This window comes from Anarhichas minor, unplaced genomic scaffold, assembly GCF_050575085.1.
Source record: "Anarhichas minor isolate MPS153535 unplaced genomic scaffold, ASM5057508v1 ptg000024l, whole genome shotgun sequence".
Classification (NCBI taxonomy): domain Eukaryota; kingdom Metazoa; phylum Chordata; class Actinopteri; order Perciformes; family Anarhichadidae; genus Anarhichas; species Anarhichas minor.
In genome coordinates, this window is record NW_027466470.1 from 2,100,715 (window position 1) to 2,114,537 (window position 13,823).

General features: G+C 42.7%; 1 protein-coding gene across 1 annotated transcript in view; it reads left to right on the forward strand.

Annotated features, from left to right (window-relative positions):
- The window catches only part of LOC142956424 (receptor-type tyrosine-protein phosphatase N2-like), a 165,531-nt gene that overhangs the window by 23,782 nt on the left and 127,926 nt on the right, over window positions 1–13,823 (forward strand). The window contains exons 4-9 of the mRNA XM_076098017.1: window positions 1,674–1,788; window positions 2,273–2,417; window positions 4,751–5,138; window positions 6,240–6,536; window positions 7,687–7,727; window positions 9,184–9,554. Coding sequence (XP_075954132.1) covers window positions 1,674–1,788; window positions 2,273–2,417; window positions 4,751–5,138; window positions 6,240–6,536; window positions 7,687–7,727; window positions 9,184–9,554 — 1,357 coding nt within the window. The remainder of the gene's footprint in view (window positions 1–1,673; window positions 1,789–2,272; window positions 2,418–4,750; window positions 5,139–6,239; window positions 6,537–7,686; window positions 7,728–9,183; window positions 9,555–13,823) is intronic.

Here is a 13,823-nt window from a genome sequence, read left to right on the forward strand (position 1 = left end):
GCTTTATAGTGAGTTTCAGCTCATTGTTCATCTGTGCGGCTGCAACTTTACGGTTTGGGTCACTCACATCGTTCTTATAGTGTCATTTTCAGAGAAGAAAAACTATAAAAAGCCACTTTTCACTACCTGCTCAGCAGCTAACAGCAGACAGACAGTTAAAGACTAGCTGGTGAACATTGTGGAGCATTTAGCAGCTAAAGAGATATTTGGTGGACGGAGCTAAATGAGAGAGAATATGTATTTTTTATGATTGTAACAGTGAATAAAGACCTACCCAGCTTTACAGGAACAGTGTTGTTCCTTTATTTCGTTGTCTTCCATCTCGATCACCAGGTGATAATTAGCTTCTATCTTTATCTTTTTTAACCTGTTTTTGCTGCTGAATCAGTTTGTCGTCCTGGATTTGTCCTTTAAATACACACTGTAGATCCTTTTGTCTGCTTCTCTCTGAAATCCTTTTTTTGTTTTTCCAAAAATTACACAATAGTTTTTCAGGGAGTGCAGTTAGTGACAGTGTGGGCTCCATGGTAGCAGCAGGAGGCGGGGCTTAGCGAAGGGTTAATTATAGAGATTTTCACTTCTTCAATCAGAGTCAATAAATAAAGCGAAGCATGCTTTTAATGTGTGTTCTTATTGAATGTGTGCATTTTCTTTATTTATGTTTTAAATACATGTATAATATGAAAAATGAAAACAATGTATTTGCAAGAGTGGGTTTAGAGTTTCACATAATTTTATATGCATTTATTTAATGTCACACAGCTGCATTTAGCACTAAACATACAAACAAGACACCTAATACTAACAGTAATCACTCACATTATTTTTGTCACAAAACTTTTTTTAACTTGGAAATGCAACTCTTCGTCATTTCTTTTAAAATGTCTTCACCTTCTGAAAACTTGAGAAACAGGCTTTACAGACTACAGCGGTGGTGTTCTCGTTCTCCTTTTTTTTAAGAGTGCGTCCTCCGTTCTGGACCCACATCTTGTGGCATCACATCTGGAGCTGCCGTCTGTATTACTCGAATCTTTCAGGAACGTCATCGCTCATCTGCCAAATGCCTCTCGGTTCATGTTGTGCTTTGCGCGGTGCAGCCATATTTCCGGTATAACATTTCGTTCCGCTACCCCATCTGGTGCTGGCGCCTGCTCCTCTGTTCGGATGCCAAAAAAATCTGTGTTTGGATGCATGTTAAGCATAAGAAGCAGACATGAATGCCCAAGCAGCTCATCAAACTTGTCCTTTTGTACACTTGCTGGAATGCAGAAGAGATTTATGTCGATTATGCTTCATTTGCCAGTAAATGCACGGGAGTGTGTGGTTGACTTTGGTGCTGAGACAGTTTGACAACTAGGGGATAAAGAAAATGTTACTCAGAAGAAAAGGGACACAGCTGCCTAAACTGCTCTTCAATATTTCTCCTTGTGCCCTCAGTTGCACAGAGAAGACAAACTTTTTTTGAATTGAATATGAATCATCAGGAAAGTGGAGCATTCGTGGAGCTGGACTTCCTTCATGCGTAAAAAACTCACTTTCTGAGTACGCCACTGCAGCGTTAAGTCACAGTTCAATCTTTTCCGTCTGAGACACGTAGGTGTAGAACCGCCTCCAAGTAGAAACAATAGGGTTCTGACGTGGTTCTTAAGGTTCTCCGTGTTTTCCGTCCGTAGGTTTGACCTGGGAAGATGACGCCACTCAGCTGGTTCTGTCCAAGGAGCTGTCCAAACTGAGGAGGGTTCCCTACAGGCCTCAGCAGAATGGAGCTGTGTACAACACCAACAGAAGGTCAGATGTTTACCCATCAGTTAAGATCTGTGGAGATGACCCGCTGTCCCACTGTGGTCCAAAAACAGTTTTACGGGATTTCACTAGTGCTGGTTTTACAAAGATATTTTGGACTGGTGTTGGCTCATAGATTAGTCTAAAGCAGGTTAGATTAGATGTGATGCATGTTATGCAAAAAAAGACGGACTTGTTTTTAGACCTTAAAAGTGAACCACGCTACCCCAAATCTAACTCAGAAATAAGAGCCATTAATTAGTGATACAAAATGACAAAAAAAGAAAACACGTCTCATAATTTGTTTGCAAAAATATTGTGAAGCTACCAGTGAGACAAGAGAGATGTATTTAGAGAGTGCTGCCCCCTGTTGGAAGTATGTCGGTGTATATATTTTAAATGAAGTAATGATTTAGGAAAAAAATGAATTATTTGGCTGTACAGTGATACAGGTATGTGCACCTTTCCTTCCGTTTTCACTCTGTCACAGGCCGGTATCTGAGGCGATGGACCCAGCAGAACAGAGGGTGAAGCCCGTGGAGGCGGAGCTCAGCAGGAATCTGCAGACGTACCTCCAAAGTCTCGGCCTCCTTCCCAAGACGTCGTCTGCCTCCAGTCTGAGCACCCAGGTCAAGGTGAGGGATTCCTGGATGCTATATGCGTCTCTTCTTGGTCTCCACTCTCCAGTGAAAGCATCTACTAATAAACGAGTAAAGCCTGGACTCGCACAGCACAAAGTCCAGCTCCTGTTGCTCCCTGTTTCACATTTGAAAGTGGGAAGAGCAGGTGGGACATTTGTTTTCCACCCCGACATCTGCTTGTCACCCCACTCTCCGCTCACAGCCACCTGCCTCTGTTAAAAAAAAGACTCAATAAAGTTGCAATCAAACAAGTACCGAGCCATAAAACGCACACACACACACACACACACACACACACACACACACACACACACACACACACAGTTTTTAGTGATTAACTGAAAAGAGAGGATCTTTCTGCTGACTATTTACATTTTTTATTTCATCCTGGTTGTTTTCCTATATTCTTCCCTTCTTTTGGATTCTGAAATTGAAAGTTTTTACTCTCCTGCCCTCTGGGGAGCCCTTTACTTTAATACAGTGCCAAAACTGAAACTGAAGATATCCACTAAAGTTGAGCGTTTATATTTTGCTACATAAACATAATACAAAAAAAAATAAAATGTTTCAAGAGACTGGTTTCTTCGCTAAGTAGCCTGTTTAATAGCCCCTATACATTCTGAAAGACTGGCCTGGGGCTGCGAGCCATTCACACACTGGAAGAGTCTGGAGCGTGGACTTAATAAACACTCACACATCTTCACTCTGCTAAAATAAAAAAATAAAATCACCACAGAGTTTTAGACAGTATTTTAGCTTGAATTAAAGCATGACCAACAAGGGACTTCCAAAATGTCCCCTGTTGGCGATGGAGTCCCCTGTAGGTGAATGTGCAAATACGGTGAGGTCCACTGTTGGATAGGAAGGTGAGAACAAACACACCTTCACAGCGTGGAATCCGGTGTCATCCTTCGTTGTCGCTCCCGCTCTCGCTTCTTCATCCTAACTGATGGCTTCTCCCAGCGTGGCCGTTACGAGCGAAATAATACCAGCCGAGAGTTCATGAGTTCACTTCTCTAATTAATAACTCTCCACGTGACTGGTCTCTCTCTCCAGCGGGGCGAGGGCAGAGGGAGCGCCGCTGCTGAATGGCGGAGGCCTTTCTCCTCCTCCACAGAGCACGGGTGGCACTGAGCCCTGCAGGCATCGCTTTGGGGCTCGTGGCCTTTTTTTTCTTCTATCCGAGTTCACGTGTTTGGTGGAAAAAGGAAAAAGGAGCAGGAGGCCCAAAGGGGGGGGGGGGGGGGGGGTCTTGGAGGCCACGAGTGGAATAAAAACCGCACCAACTGTGCGACACACAGCAGATTAATAAAGATGCCGACAGTGACAAATACCAGGAGGGGCCTCCGCACATACAGATCCTAAAGAAGTATGACGAGCTGTGGGGGAACTTTACGGTTCATGTTGGTATTGTTATGATAATTTTACCGTTCGTCAGGCTTGTGCCATCTCTGTGCTCCCAGGTGGGCGTTTAATGGAGCCGGCAGGGACAATTTGCTTTTGTTGTAGCTGATGGATCTGTTAATATGATTGCATAAATGGATTAATAACTTGTTTTTTTATCAAATAAAGGCTTACTTTTCATGTCAGTAGTCATCATAGACATTCGACGACATTTAGATATGTTTAGATTTTGTGATGTGAAGCACTTCGACTTCATCTCCTTCCAGATAAAACAATACGTCTTACGTGAATTTGTCTTTAATCGTTTTATTTTGAACCATTTAAAAAAATTAATGAAACTTGTATTACTTTTTTAGAGAATAACATAATATACAAGTCCTTATTTGACAAGAATGAAACTGTTTTAAAGAATGCATCATCATATCTTTTTATTTATTAAATGAGTAATCGAGGCATATTTTGACCAGTATTATATGACGACTAGGACTAAACCGAAAGCTGCTCCGGCAGGATGACTTGGCAATTTTACCTCAGCAACATATTTTTTTGCAACCGCATAAACAACCGTATCTCTGCTCATTACTTCAGTGTTAGGTGGACGTTTGTCTTTGTCCCAGCATCTGCATGAAGTACAATTCAGTCACGTCCACACACCTGGACGCCTGCTTCTCTCTTTTAGACCGTGGCAGCAGAGAAATGAGAGGAAACGAGGCAGAGAGAGATGGCCAATGACCATCAAGCTGGCCTGGGGTCGATTCACAGTCGGGGCCCCTTTAAACTCTTTGGCCCCCAGACAACGGCAACATGAATCAGGATGTAATAATCTACACAGTCATGTTTACGGTTTGGGTTCCCCATGACGGCACAGTGTTTCTTTAAATGAACTCTGTGTGATTATAATTGCTTTTTCTTGTTTCTTTCAGGGCGACCGTTTCCAGTCGGGCATCCCTGCGGACTTCTACCGCTCCGAGGCCCAGATTATGCCTCAGAAGTCGTCTCCCTCCGGCTTTTCCTCTCTTCCATCTTTCTTACCTCTGCAGGAGCAGAGAGCCCCAGACGAGCAGTTCCTCGTCACGCAGGCCGAGGGTGACCTTCTCCTGGGCGCCCTGAGGCGGTATCTCTCCGCGCATCGGTCCCTCTACGGTGGAAGGGTGAGCCCCGAGGAGCAGGAGGCCCCCTCGACCCGCCTGAGGCCCTTCTACAGCAGAGCAGAAAATCCTGGGTTCAAAAAAGACACCTCAAAATCCAGGCTTCTGAAGTTGGGGAGAACTCAAGGGGTTTCAGTCAAGGACCCTCTGACTTCTGTGGATGGTACGTGTTTTAAAGTGCACCATGGAAGGTCATCTCACTCACTTGCACGTACAAGAAACATCTTCTGTGTTTTCAACTATCAATGCTTTTAACTCAACTTTGGCGATTTGTTAAGCTGGAGTTTGTGGCCTGAATGAATAGAGGGTCAGCTTCCTGTTCTGTTGCATTGCTTTGCTCAGATGTCGCAGTCATTGTACATAAATGACAAAATAGAACATTTGCTTGTGACTTCCAGAACAACATCACCTAAATGACTTCTATGGGTCGGATCTGCCACCTCCATGCTTAAGCTCTGGTCAGATTTAAAGCAAAAAAAACAACAACAATGAGTAACGGTAGAATTCATGTTTCAACGTTGTACCTGAAATGTGTTCTTGCCAGATGTTGAGCATCTGTATTGGGACCCCAGCTATTTCAGCTCAGCGGTATCGTTTGAATGAATGAAGGTGCTGAAATCATTATAAAGACAAAACAATCAAACTCCTGATTCCGATAAGTCAACGAACCTGTTGTCCTGTGTCACTGGAACGTCCTTTGCAGATGCAGTTCAGCCAGTTGGATATGGAAATTGTAATTTCTGAACATTTAAAGCTGCACTAACTCATTATTTCTGGCCAATTTAGGGGCAGCGTAAACAAGTTGTAGATACAACATAAACTTTTAAGTTGATATGGTGGATTCTTATTTTCCCATCCAGCAGTTATTCTTTACATTATATCCAACAGGTGGACAGAAACACAAATGCTCCTAATGAGTGATAAGTCCAATACTCTCTCTCTTTTAGCTCTGTTTTTGGTCTCCACCCACTCCTGAGGGAAACATCTTCATCATCTTTAGCTGCTAAATGCTCCGCTATGTCCACCAGCGAGTCTTTAACTGTGTCTGTCTGCTGCTTCGTGCTGAGCAGGTAGTCAGCAGTGGATTTATACAGGACGACACGTATGGACCTCTCATCCATGTTGAGATTGAAAGCTCCAGCAACTTAATGGACCAGATGGTGACATTGTTTTAGTCAACCTCTGTTTCCCAGATGAAGATCTAAATCAAACAACACACTGTCATTCTCAGCGTTTTAACAAACCACCTCTGTGTCTCCTCCAGAGAGGTTCATCGAGAACGTTTTGAAGAGCGTCGGCAGGCACCACGTTGACGTGAACGGCCTGACGGCACAGGACTTGGGGCAGCTGTCCAGCCTCATTGCTGATGCCCTGCAAGTGGTGGACCAGGACCAGGGACTAAACAGGGGCATAACCCGTGTCAGACCTGGACCGAGAGACCTGGGGGGAGAGGAAGAAGAAGAGGATACTGCCAGGGATGAGGAAGAGGAGAAGTTGCTGGAGAATGCTCCAACACTGAAACCACAGGAGATCCCTCGTATGGCGCCGGCAGCACTTCAAGGTGATTTTGTAGTGATTCATTTTGTGTTTTTGCACAATTAAAGTATTGAGCAGAAGCTGGTAAGCGAGTCTACAGTACATTCATAACTGTAGGTAGGATTAAACAAACAAAGGAGCTCTCAAGCAGCTTGCCTGCAAGAACGCAGCATTAAAATCAATGTGAAAATAAATGGGCATCCTGTTAAGCTCAGTGTAAACACAGCCAGCTTCAATGCTTCAGAGTCCACCGAGACCACTCCAGCTGAAATGTTTCCAACACGGTGAAGAAGAATGCTCAACAAACAGCTTTAAAACGGCTGAAAATAATAAAGCAAAAACCTAAATGTTAGCTTGTTTTGAAACATGCAGACTTATGAAGGTGTAATGAAAATAACTTTTTGTCATATTTGTTTAAACTGTCACTATATCCTGACGGTAATGCATGAGATACATGATGTCAGGTTTCTCTGCCTTGATTTAGTCCAAGAAGAACAACCAATCAGAGCAGAGGAGTCTCTAACGGAGCTGTCAGTCACTGCTGACAAACTCTGATCAAACTGTCAAACTCGTCACCGCTGATCGAATACGAGTCAAGATAATTGTCACTGCATTGCCTCTTTCTCACCTCCACATGTTTACAGCAACATACTTCAGAGCACCGTCGAGCTGTAAAATGAGGAATGCTGCTCCGGCCGGTGGGCGGGGCTTGGTTTGGGGCTTGGTTTGGGGCTTGGTTTGGGGCTTGGTTTGGGGCTTGGTTTGGGCTCAGCTTGTTTTCAACATGGCGGATCTCTCTCACAGATTATCTGTCTCGCGTACTACTGTCAGGATGTAGTGGCAGAGTTATCGATGAAGTTATTCTTGTTAAAGTTACTGAATGTAGCTTTAATGCTTATCTGATGTTTTTCAAGATGTGTTTAGCAAAGAAAAAACAATAATCTGTGAAATATGAAATTACTGCAACTGTGAATTCATATCAGTCAAATATTGAAGTTTATTAATTTATTATTTAATTTTTAAAGAAGTCCTTGAAATTTGGACATCTGGTTTTTATCTCTTTGTTTGTTTTTACTTCTGTTCATTTTGATCAACATTACTCTTCCTCTCCGACTCTTCTTCTCGTTGATGAACACCAACATGTATCAACACGTTTACTCTCTTTCTCCCAACAGAGCGCCACACGAATACAGAGGAGCGTAACATAAAGGACACGGTAAGCAGTCAGTGTGTGGTGAGAATAAAACCCTGAAATGTCAGAGGGAAGGCTCACATTATAAGCCATTATGTGTAATGTTCTGCGAGGAGAAGAATGTGAAGCCGGCTGTTTTCAAAAGAATTTAAAATTGTGTTTGACCTCAGCTTCTGTACGAAAGGTGAAGTGACGGTCCCGAGAACTGAATCCAGTTTTGAGAGACTGACTTCACAATACGGTCGTACGGAAATTAAATCAAGTGCAGCGTTCATAACGTTTTTGTGGCTTTTGCACAGAGGAGACTTTTTAAACACTGCTAAGCTACTTGTCAGACTATAACTTGTAGTACGAACATTATTTGTCAGTTCTGTTTTGCAGTACTTTTTTAAATTGTTACAATACTGCTACACATTGTGTGTATGTGATTCTAAAGCAACTAGAAGGCAGACGAGTCAAAATGCTTTACGTAAGACATATAAGACATTAAGGCAACCTAAAAAGACACATTTAGAATGTAAAAGATTATAATTAAATAGAAGATAAAAATGATCTAGAATGTGATAAAAGAGATGTGAGACTAAAACAAGAGAATAAACGTACTCTGTACTGCAGTTAGTGCAGTGCAAGATGTGGATTTAGTCTTTTCACTCGATGTTGAACCTGCTGCAGGGATTTGTTCCCGTTCAACCACAGGACCATCACTGAAGTCCAGCTCTGATGTTGGGTGATCCGGTTTGGCTCGCAGTTGGTGTTTGATGCATGTTTTGATGAACATGAACAAAACTGACTCAAAATGACCGCAAATAAACATAAGAGTAAAACAAAGAGGTTATAGAAGTCTACGAAGAGATTCAAAAACAGCTGCAAAGACACTCACGACTTTGAAATGGGGAAAACCTCAAAGAGACACAAAATGACTACAACGACATTACAAAGAGAAGCAAAATGACCACAAAGATACTGAACATGACCACAAAGACACGTAAAACGACTACAAAGAGACACACAAAGGAACTACAAATAGACCAAAACAACTACAAAGAGATGCAAAAACTGAGTCTTGGACTCACGACTATGAAAAGTAAAAAAAAAAACACCTCAATGAGACACAAAGCGACAATAAAAAGAGGCTAAGGAAAAGTCTGTCGTTCCCTCTCCTTTGTTGGAGTGGTGGGGGGGTCTTTGGCATGTCTGTGCCCGGGGGCCATTGGATCACAGTCCGCCCGTGCATGAAGGTGTTTTGGTAAATGCCAAAAACGCCAAAAGAAGAACTTAGAAGAAGCAAACAACCATAGATAAGAAAGACAACAAACAGAACGTTTTACTGTGTGTCGAGGCTTTAAACACTTTAAGTGGACCTCAGTAGTTCGACCTTTTTGATACTTACTCTACTTCAGACCTAAAATGTTGCTCATGGTCAGAAGATGCTGCATTTTGAAATTGAAAAGTTGTCATTTCTTTTGCTTCTTCTCTTCAGCCTGAGAGTGGAATCCTCTTCTCCAAACTTCTCGCCTACCTGGACGAAAGCTCCTTCAGCGGCCCCCCCTCAGCGAGGAACCGCGACGTCGTCGCTGTGGAGACACCCAGAGGCCGACAGGCGGGGCTGGAGAACGTCCAGAGTCGGACCAGCACGGCGGGGGTGACGGTGCAGAAGAAGGACGCCGCCCAGTCGGTGGAGGAGGTGTCGGAGGTGCGGGGCTGGATCAAGGAGGTGGCTCCGCCTCCTGCTTCGCTCGTGTACGAGAAGCCGCGCAAGAAGACGATGCACGTTCCCGAACTTCAGCTGGACGTCAAAGCCGGGAAGAAGGCAGACGAGGATGTCTTCGGCTACGTCATCACCGACACAGAGTGAGCAGGAAGCTAAGATATCGAATAGAGTCCGACTGATGCTGGATTTTAGAGTTTGATTCCAGTTTTTATATTTGAGATTTAAAAAATCTGTTTTTTGATATTATTGGTTCAATAGATATCCGCACAGTTACATCTATGCAGAGAACACTTTGTGTTGATATTATTGGTTGAAATCAGTCTTTATAGCCGACATAATTATAGTTAATTAGTTAATTAAGGCCGCATGACATCTTTTGATTAAATGATTGCTGTTTCAACAGATATAACAAGGAATATTTCTAATACCCAGCTTTGAATATACTGCTGCTGTATTGTCTGTCTTAAGAGAAGACATTCTACACGATGTATTTTCTTTTGTCTGTGTTTCACAGTAACCTTCAATACTGTGTTCGCACAGCAACAGAGGCACGACGTGTCTTTTCTCCGTACATTTACAAATCTGTTTCTGTGTCGAGGCCATCAAGGAACAACAATAAAATCTAGTTTCTCATACATCACGAAATAGGTGAGATAGAAACTGCCTTCACACTGATGTCTAATATTACCCAGGATGCACCAACACGACACTGTCGGGCCATATCTTTCCTTCAATTGGTTCTTATTCACATCGATGGTAAAGTCATTTTCAGATTGATTCCTCCGCTCCTCAGTTTGAGATTGGAGACCTTTTCGAAATGTTTGCTGTGGTTTCTTTTTCTGTCTTTCATCTGCAACAAGGCCCACTGTGGCATTTCCCTTTCTGTCTCTTCCTCCTGGTCACTCAGATAAATACAAGCCCCGGATGTTACATTAAATAGGATGACTATCTTTGCCATGTTGTTGATAAGGTCACATTTAGGGCTTTAGTATGTCGAAGATGAAAAATTTTGTTCTCTGGTTGAGTTCGACAAATGACAAAGTGTTTGGTGTTTGTTTGTAAAAGCTGATAATATGGAATACATCATGTTTCTGACTAATTTAAACTCAGGCATTTCTTTTTGAAAATAATATTTTTTTAAATATTTGTTAGTTTCCTGTATTGCTTGGCTCCCGGTCCCGGATGGAAGTGAAGATCTTGGTTGTAACGTTTGTGTATCCAGAAGCCAAAGTGAGCTGCAGTCAAAGACCGCGCATCCTGTGAAGTCCCGTTGTGGACGACGTGCTCAATGCAGGGCTCTGAAGCCCCGCCCCCTGTTGCTACACAGAGCACCGTTTGCTAATTTATTCAAAGTTTATTAATATTGTCCAAATTGCAACAAATTTGAAACAGCACGCCGTGGGTTCCCCAGCTTAACACCCAGCAAGTGTGAAGTAGATCGGATGAGCTGAGTTTGAGTTATGTAAAGGACAGACGGACAGACACACACACAGACAGACACACACACACACACACAGACAGACAGACACACACACAGACAGACAGACAGACAGACAGACACACACACAGACAGACAGACACACACACAGACAGACAGACAGACAGACAGACAGACAGACAGACAGACACACACACAGACAGACAGACAGACAGACACACACACAGACAGACAGACAGACAGACAGACACACACACAGACAGACAGACACACACACAGACAGACAGACAGACAGACAGACAGACAGACAGACAGACAGACACACACACAGACAGACAGACAGACAGACACACAGACACACACACAGACAGACACACAGACACACACACAGACAGACACACACACACACACACACAGACAGACACACACACACACACACAGACAGACACACAGACACACACAGACAGACAGACAGACAGACGGACACACAGACACTCAGACACACACAGACAGACAGACAGCGATTCCTTCCTTTATAGTGAGATTGTAACATCACACAGGTTTATTTTGTTAAAACCTGTAAAAACTTCAGTCAGCAGAAGTTTCACTCTGACAGGAAGTGTACATGACGGCACTGGAGACGCAACTGCTGTGACTTTATGAAACCGAGGTTGCGTTGCTCTGACGATAGGTGAACAGCTGCAAGGTTAAGATGTCCTCAGACACTTTAGCGCCGCAGATGTCTTCAGCCTTCAGTGTGCTCTGCACATTCGTCTCTTACCCTTTACTTCTTCAAAGTGCCTCTTGACATTTCCGTGAGGTCGCTGGACTCTCAGAGAACACAAAAGTCCTCGACTGTTTTCACATTCTGTCAAATCTCTCCTCGAGAGAGCGGAGTGCAGCACCGAGCGCAGCACGGGGAAAATAAACGAGACTTAAAGAGATTCAAAGCTTCTTCTGCACTAGAATACTCTCAATGTCCATGTCTTCACCAGTCTGTTGGTTGTTGTTTGAGCAATGACAAAACGTTAAACCTTCTACTGTGTGAAAGATACGTCTGAATGCAGTCAAATGTACAATTTTTAGTTTCTCCATAAAACCTTGAACGTGTCTGTAGATGAAATAATACACAACACCTCTTGATGACAACAAGAGGAACATGAACCAGAAGGCGTTTAATTTCTTTTATCTCTTTCTACTAAATTTCTTTCTGTCTCACCGTTTATACGTCAAAACATTACAAACTTGTTTGTGTAAAAGACGAACGTATATTTCTTTTATACTTGATTGTGTCGATACATGTTGTTGATACGTTCCTTTCCTTTTTCAAACATCTTGACACAATTTTTCATAATTTCGTTTCCACCCAAACATAACTAAATTATTCCAAGACACAAATACATAAAAAGCTGAAGACAAACTGAACAATTATAAATAAAAAGTGACTCCATAGCCGTTTGTATGAAATATTATTATAAGTAAGAATTAGAATAAAATAATAGTAAAATAAGTTGTGAGCAGCGAGTGCAGAGATGCTAGCGTCGTTTCGTGTTCGTTTTAATTTGTTTGTTTGAAACTCTGCTTCTTGAGATTAAGCTCTAAGGCTTAATCTTGATTGTGTTACTGAGTGACTCTTTAAACTCTTTAAACCAAAATGACACAAACGATCTAACCGACCGAGGCAGTCGATGGAGTCTAGTGTCTGGAGCGCGTAGATATCGGCTTCAGTTCCCCGTCACAAAGAGCTGTGTGACAGTGAGCTAAACAGATGAACATATTCTAACTTTAGCGTACACTTTAACTCATATTGGTTGTCTCAAATACTCCTCTGATAATTTGACAATTTCCATCTGGAGAAGAACGTAATACAACCACACGTTACAAAATCTAGACTATCCCTTTATGTGTTGCTCAATCACAGCTTTAAGTAAGACATGTGTCCTCTACAATAGTTTGAGGCGTCTTCAATCCGTCCCCAGAGGAGTGACGTGTCTTCTTTTTATTAACAACACAGCTGCATTGTTCATAGGAATAAAAATCGTATCAGTGCAGGACTAATGAGACGGATAAGATGCAAAGAGGAGGAGGAGGAGGAGGAGGAGGAGGAGGAGGAAGAAGAAGACAGGGTGATTCATCACAGCTGGAGGAAAACACCTGCTCCCCAGCCCACACACACACACTGCTCATGTGGCCGTGTGGACACACACTCCTTTAACCCTGCAACCTATAAAAGCTTTTCCCTTGTTTCCTCCCGTCCCACACACACACACACACACACACACACACACACACACACACACACCTGCTGTGAATCATGATGCACATCAGACTGCATCTTAAAAGACCTATAACAACATGAAACACCCACATTAGTCTTTAAGATCACCCAGGATGTAAAGTAATGATCAACAAGCTTCAGTTGACATGTGTATATAAAATGCTAACTGCCAAACCGCATTCAGCTTTAAATGTCTTTCACTCCCTAATTAGCTTAATTAAAAGAGAGGGAGAAGGGGGAAGTGGCATTTATTTATTTTAATAATCTATAATTCTGTCATTTTTAAAACCACTTACCTTCCCTTGAACATTTCCTTCTGTTTTTATTTCTCATTTATATTATTTATTCGATACTCAAGGCAATTAGTTTCACAGGTTTATTGACCCTCCTTTGATGAACTTCCTGTGATAATATCAGGGTTAAACTTTCATACACAGACACGCATAACATGACATGACCACAGCAGTTCAGTCAGGAGACACAAGTGACGGATTAGTATGAGGCTGATAGAAAAGAGTTGATGAAGCTGATGAATCTGTGAAGATTGGGCGGAGATGGGGAGGTGGAGGGTTGCGTAACAGCCGCATGAACGTACTGAAGGTAGAGAGACGATCATATTTAAGAGAGTCAGCAGCAACATGATAGGCTAACGATGTCATTGTGTCGTTGTGCTGTTGGCTAGAGAGACCAGCT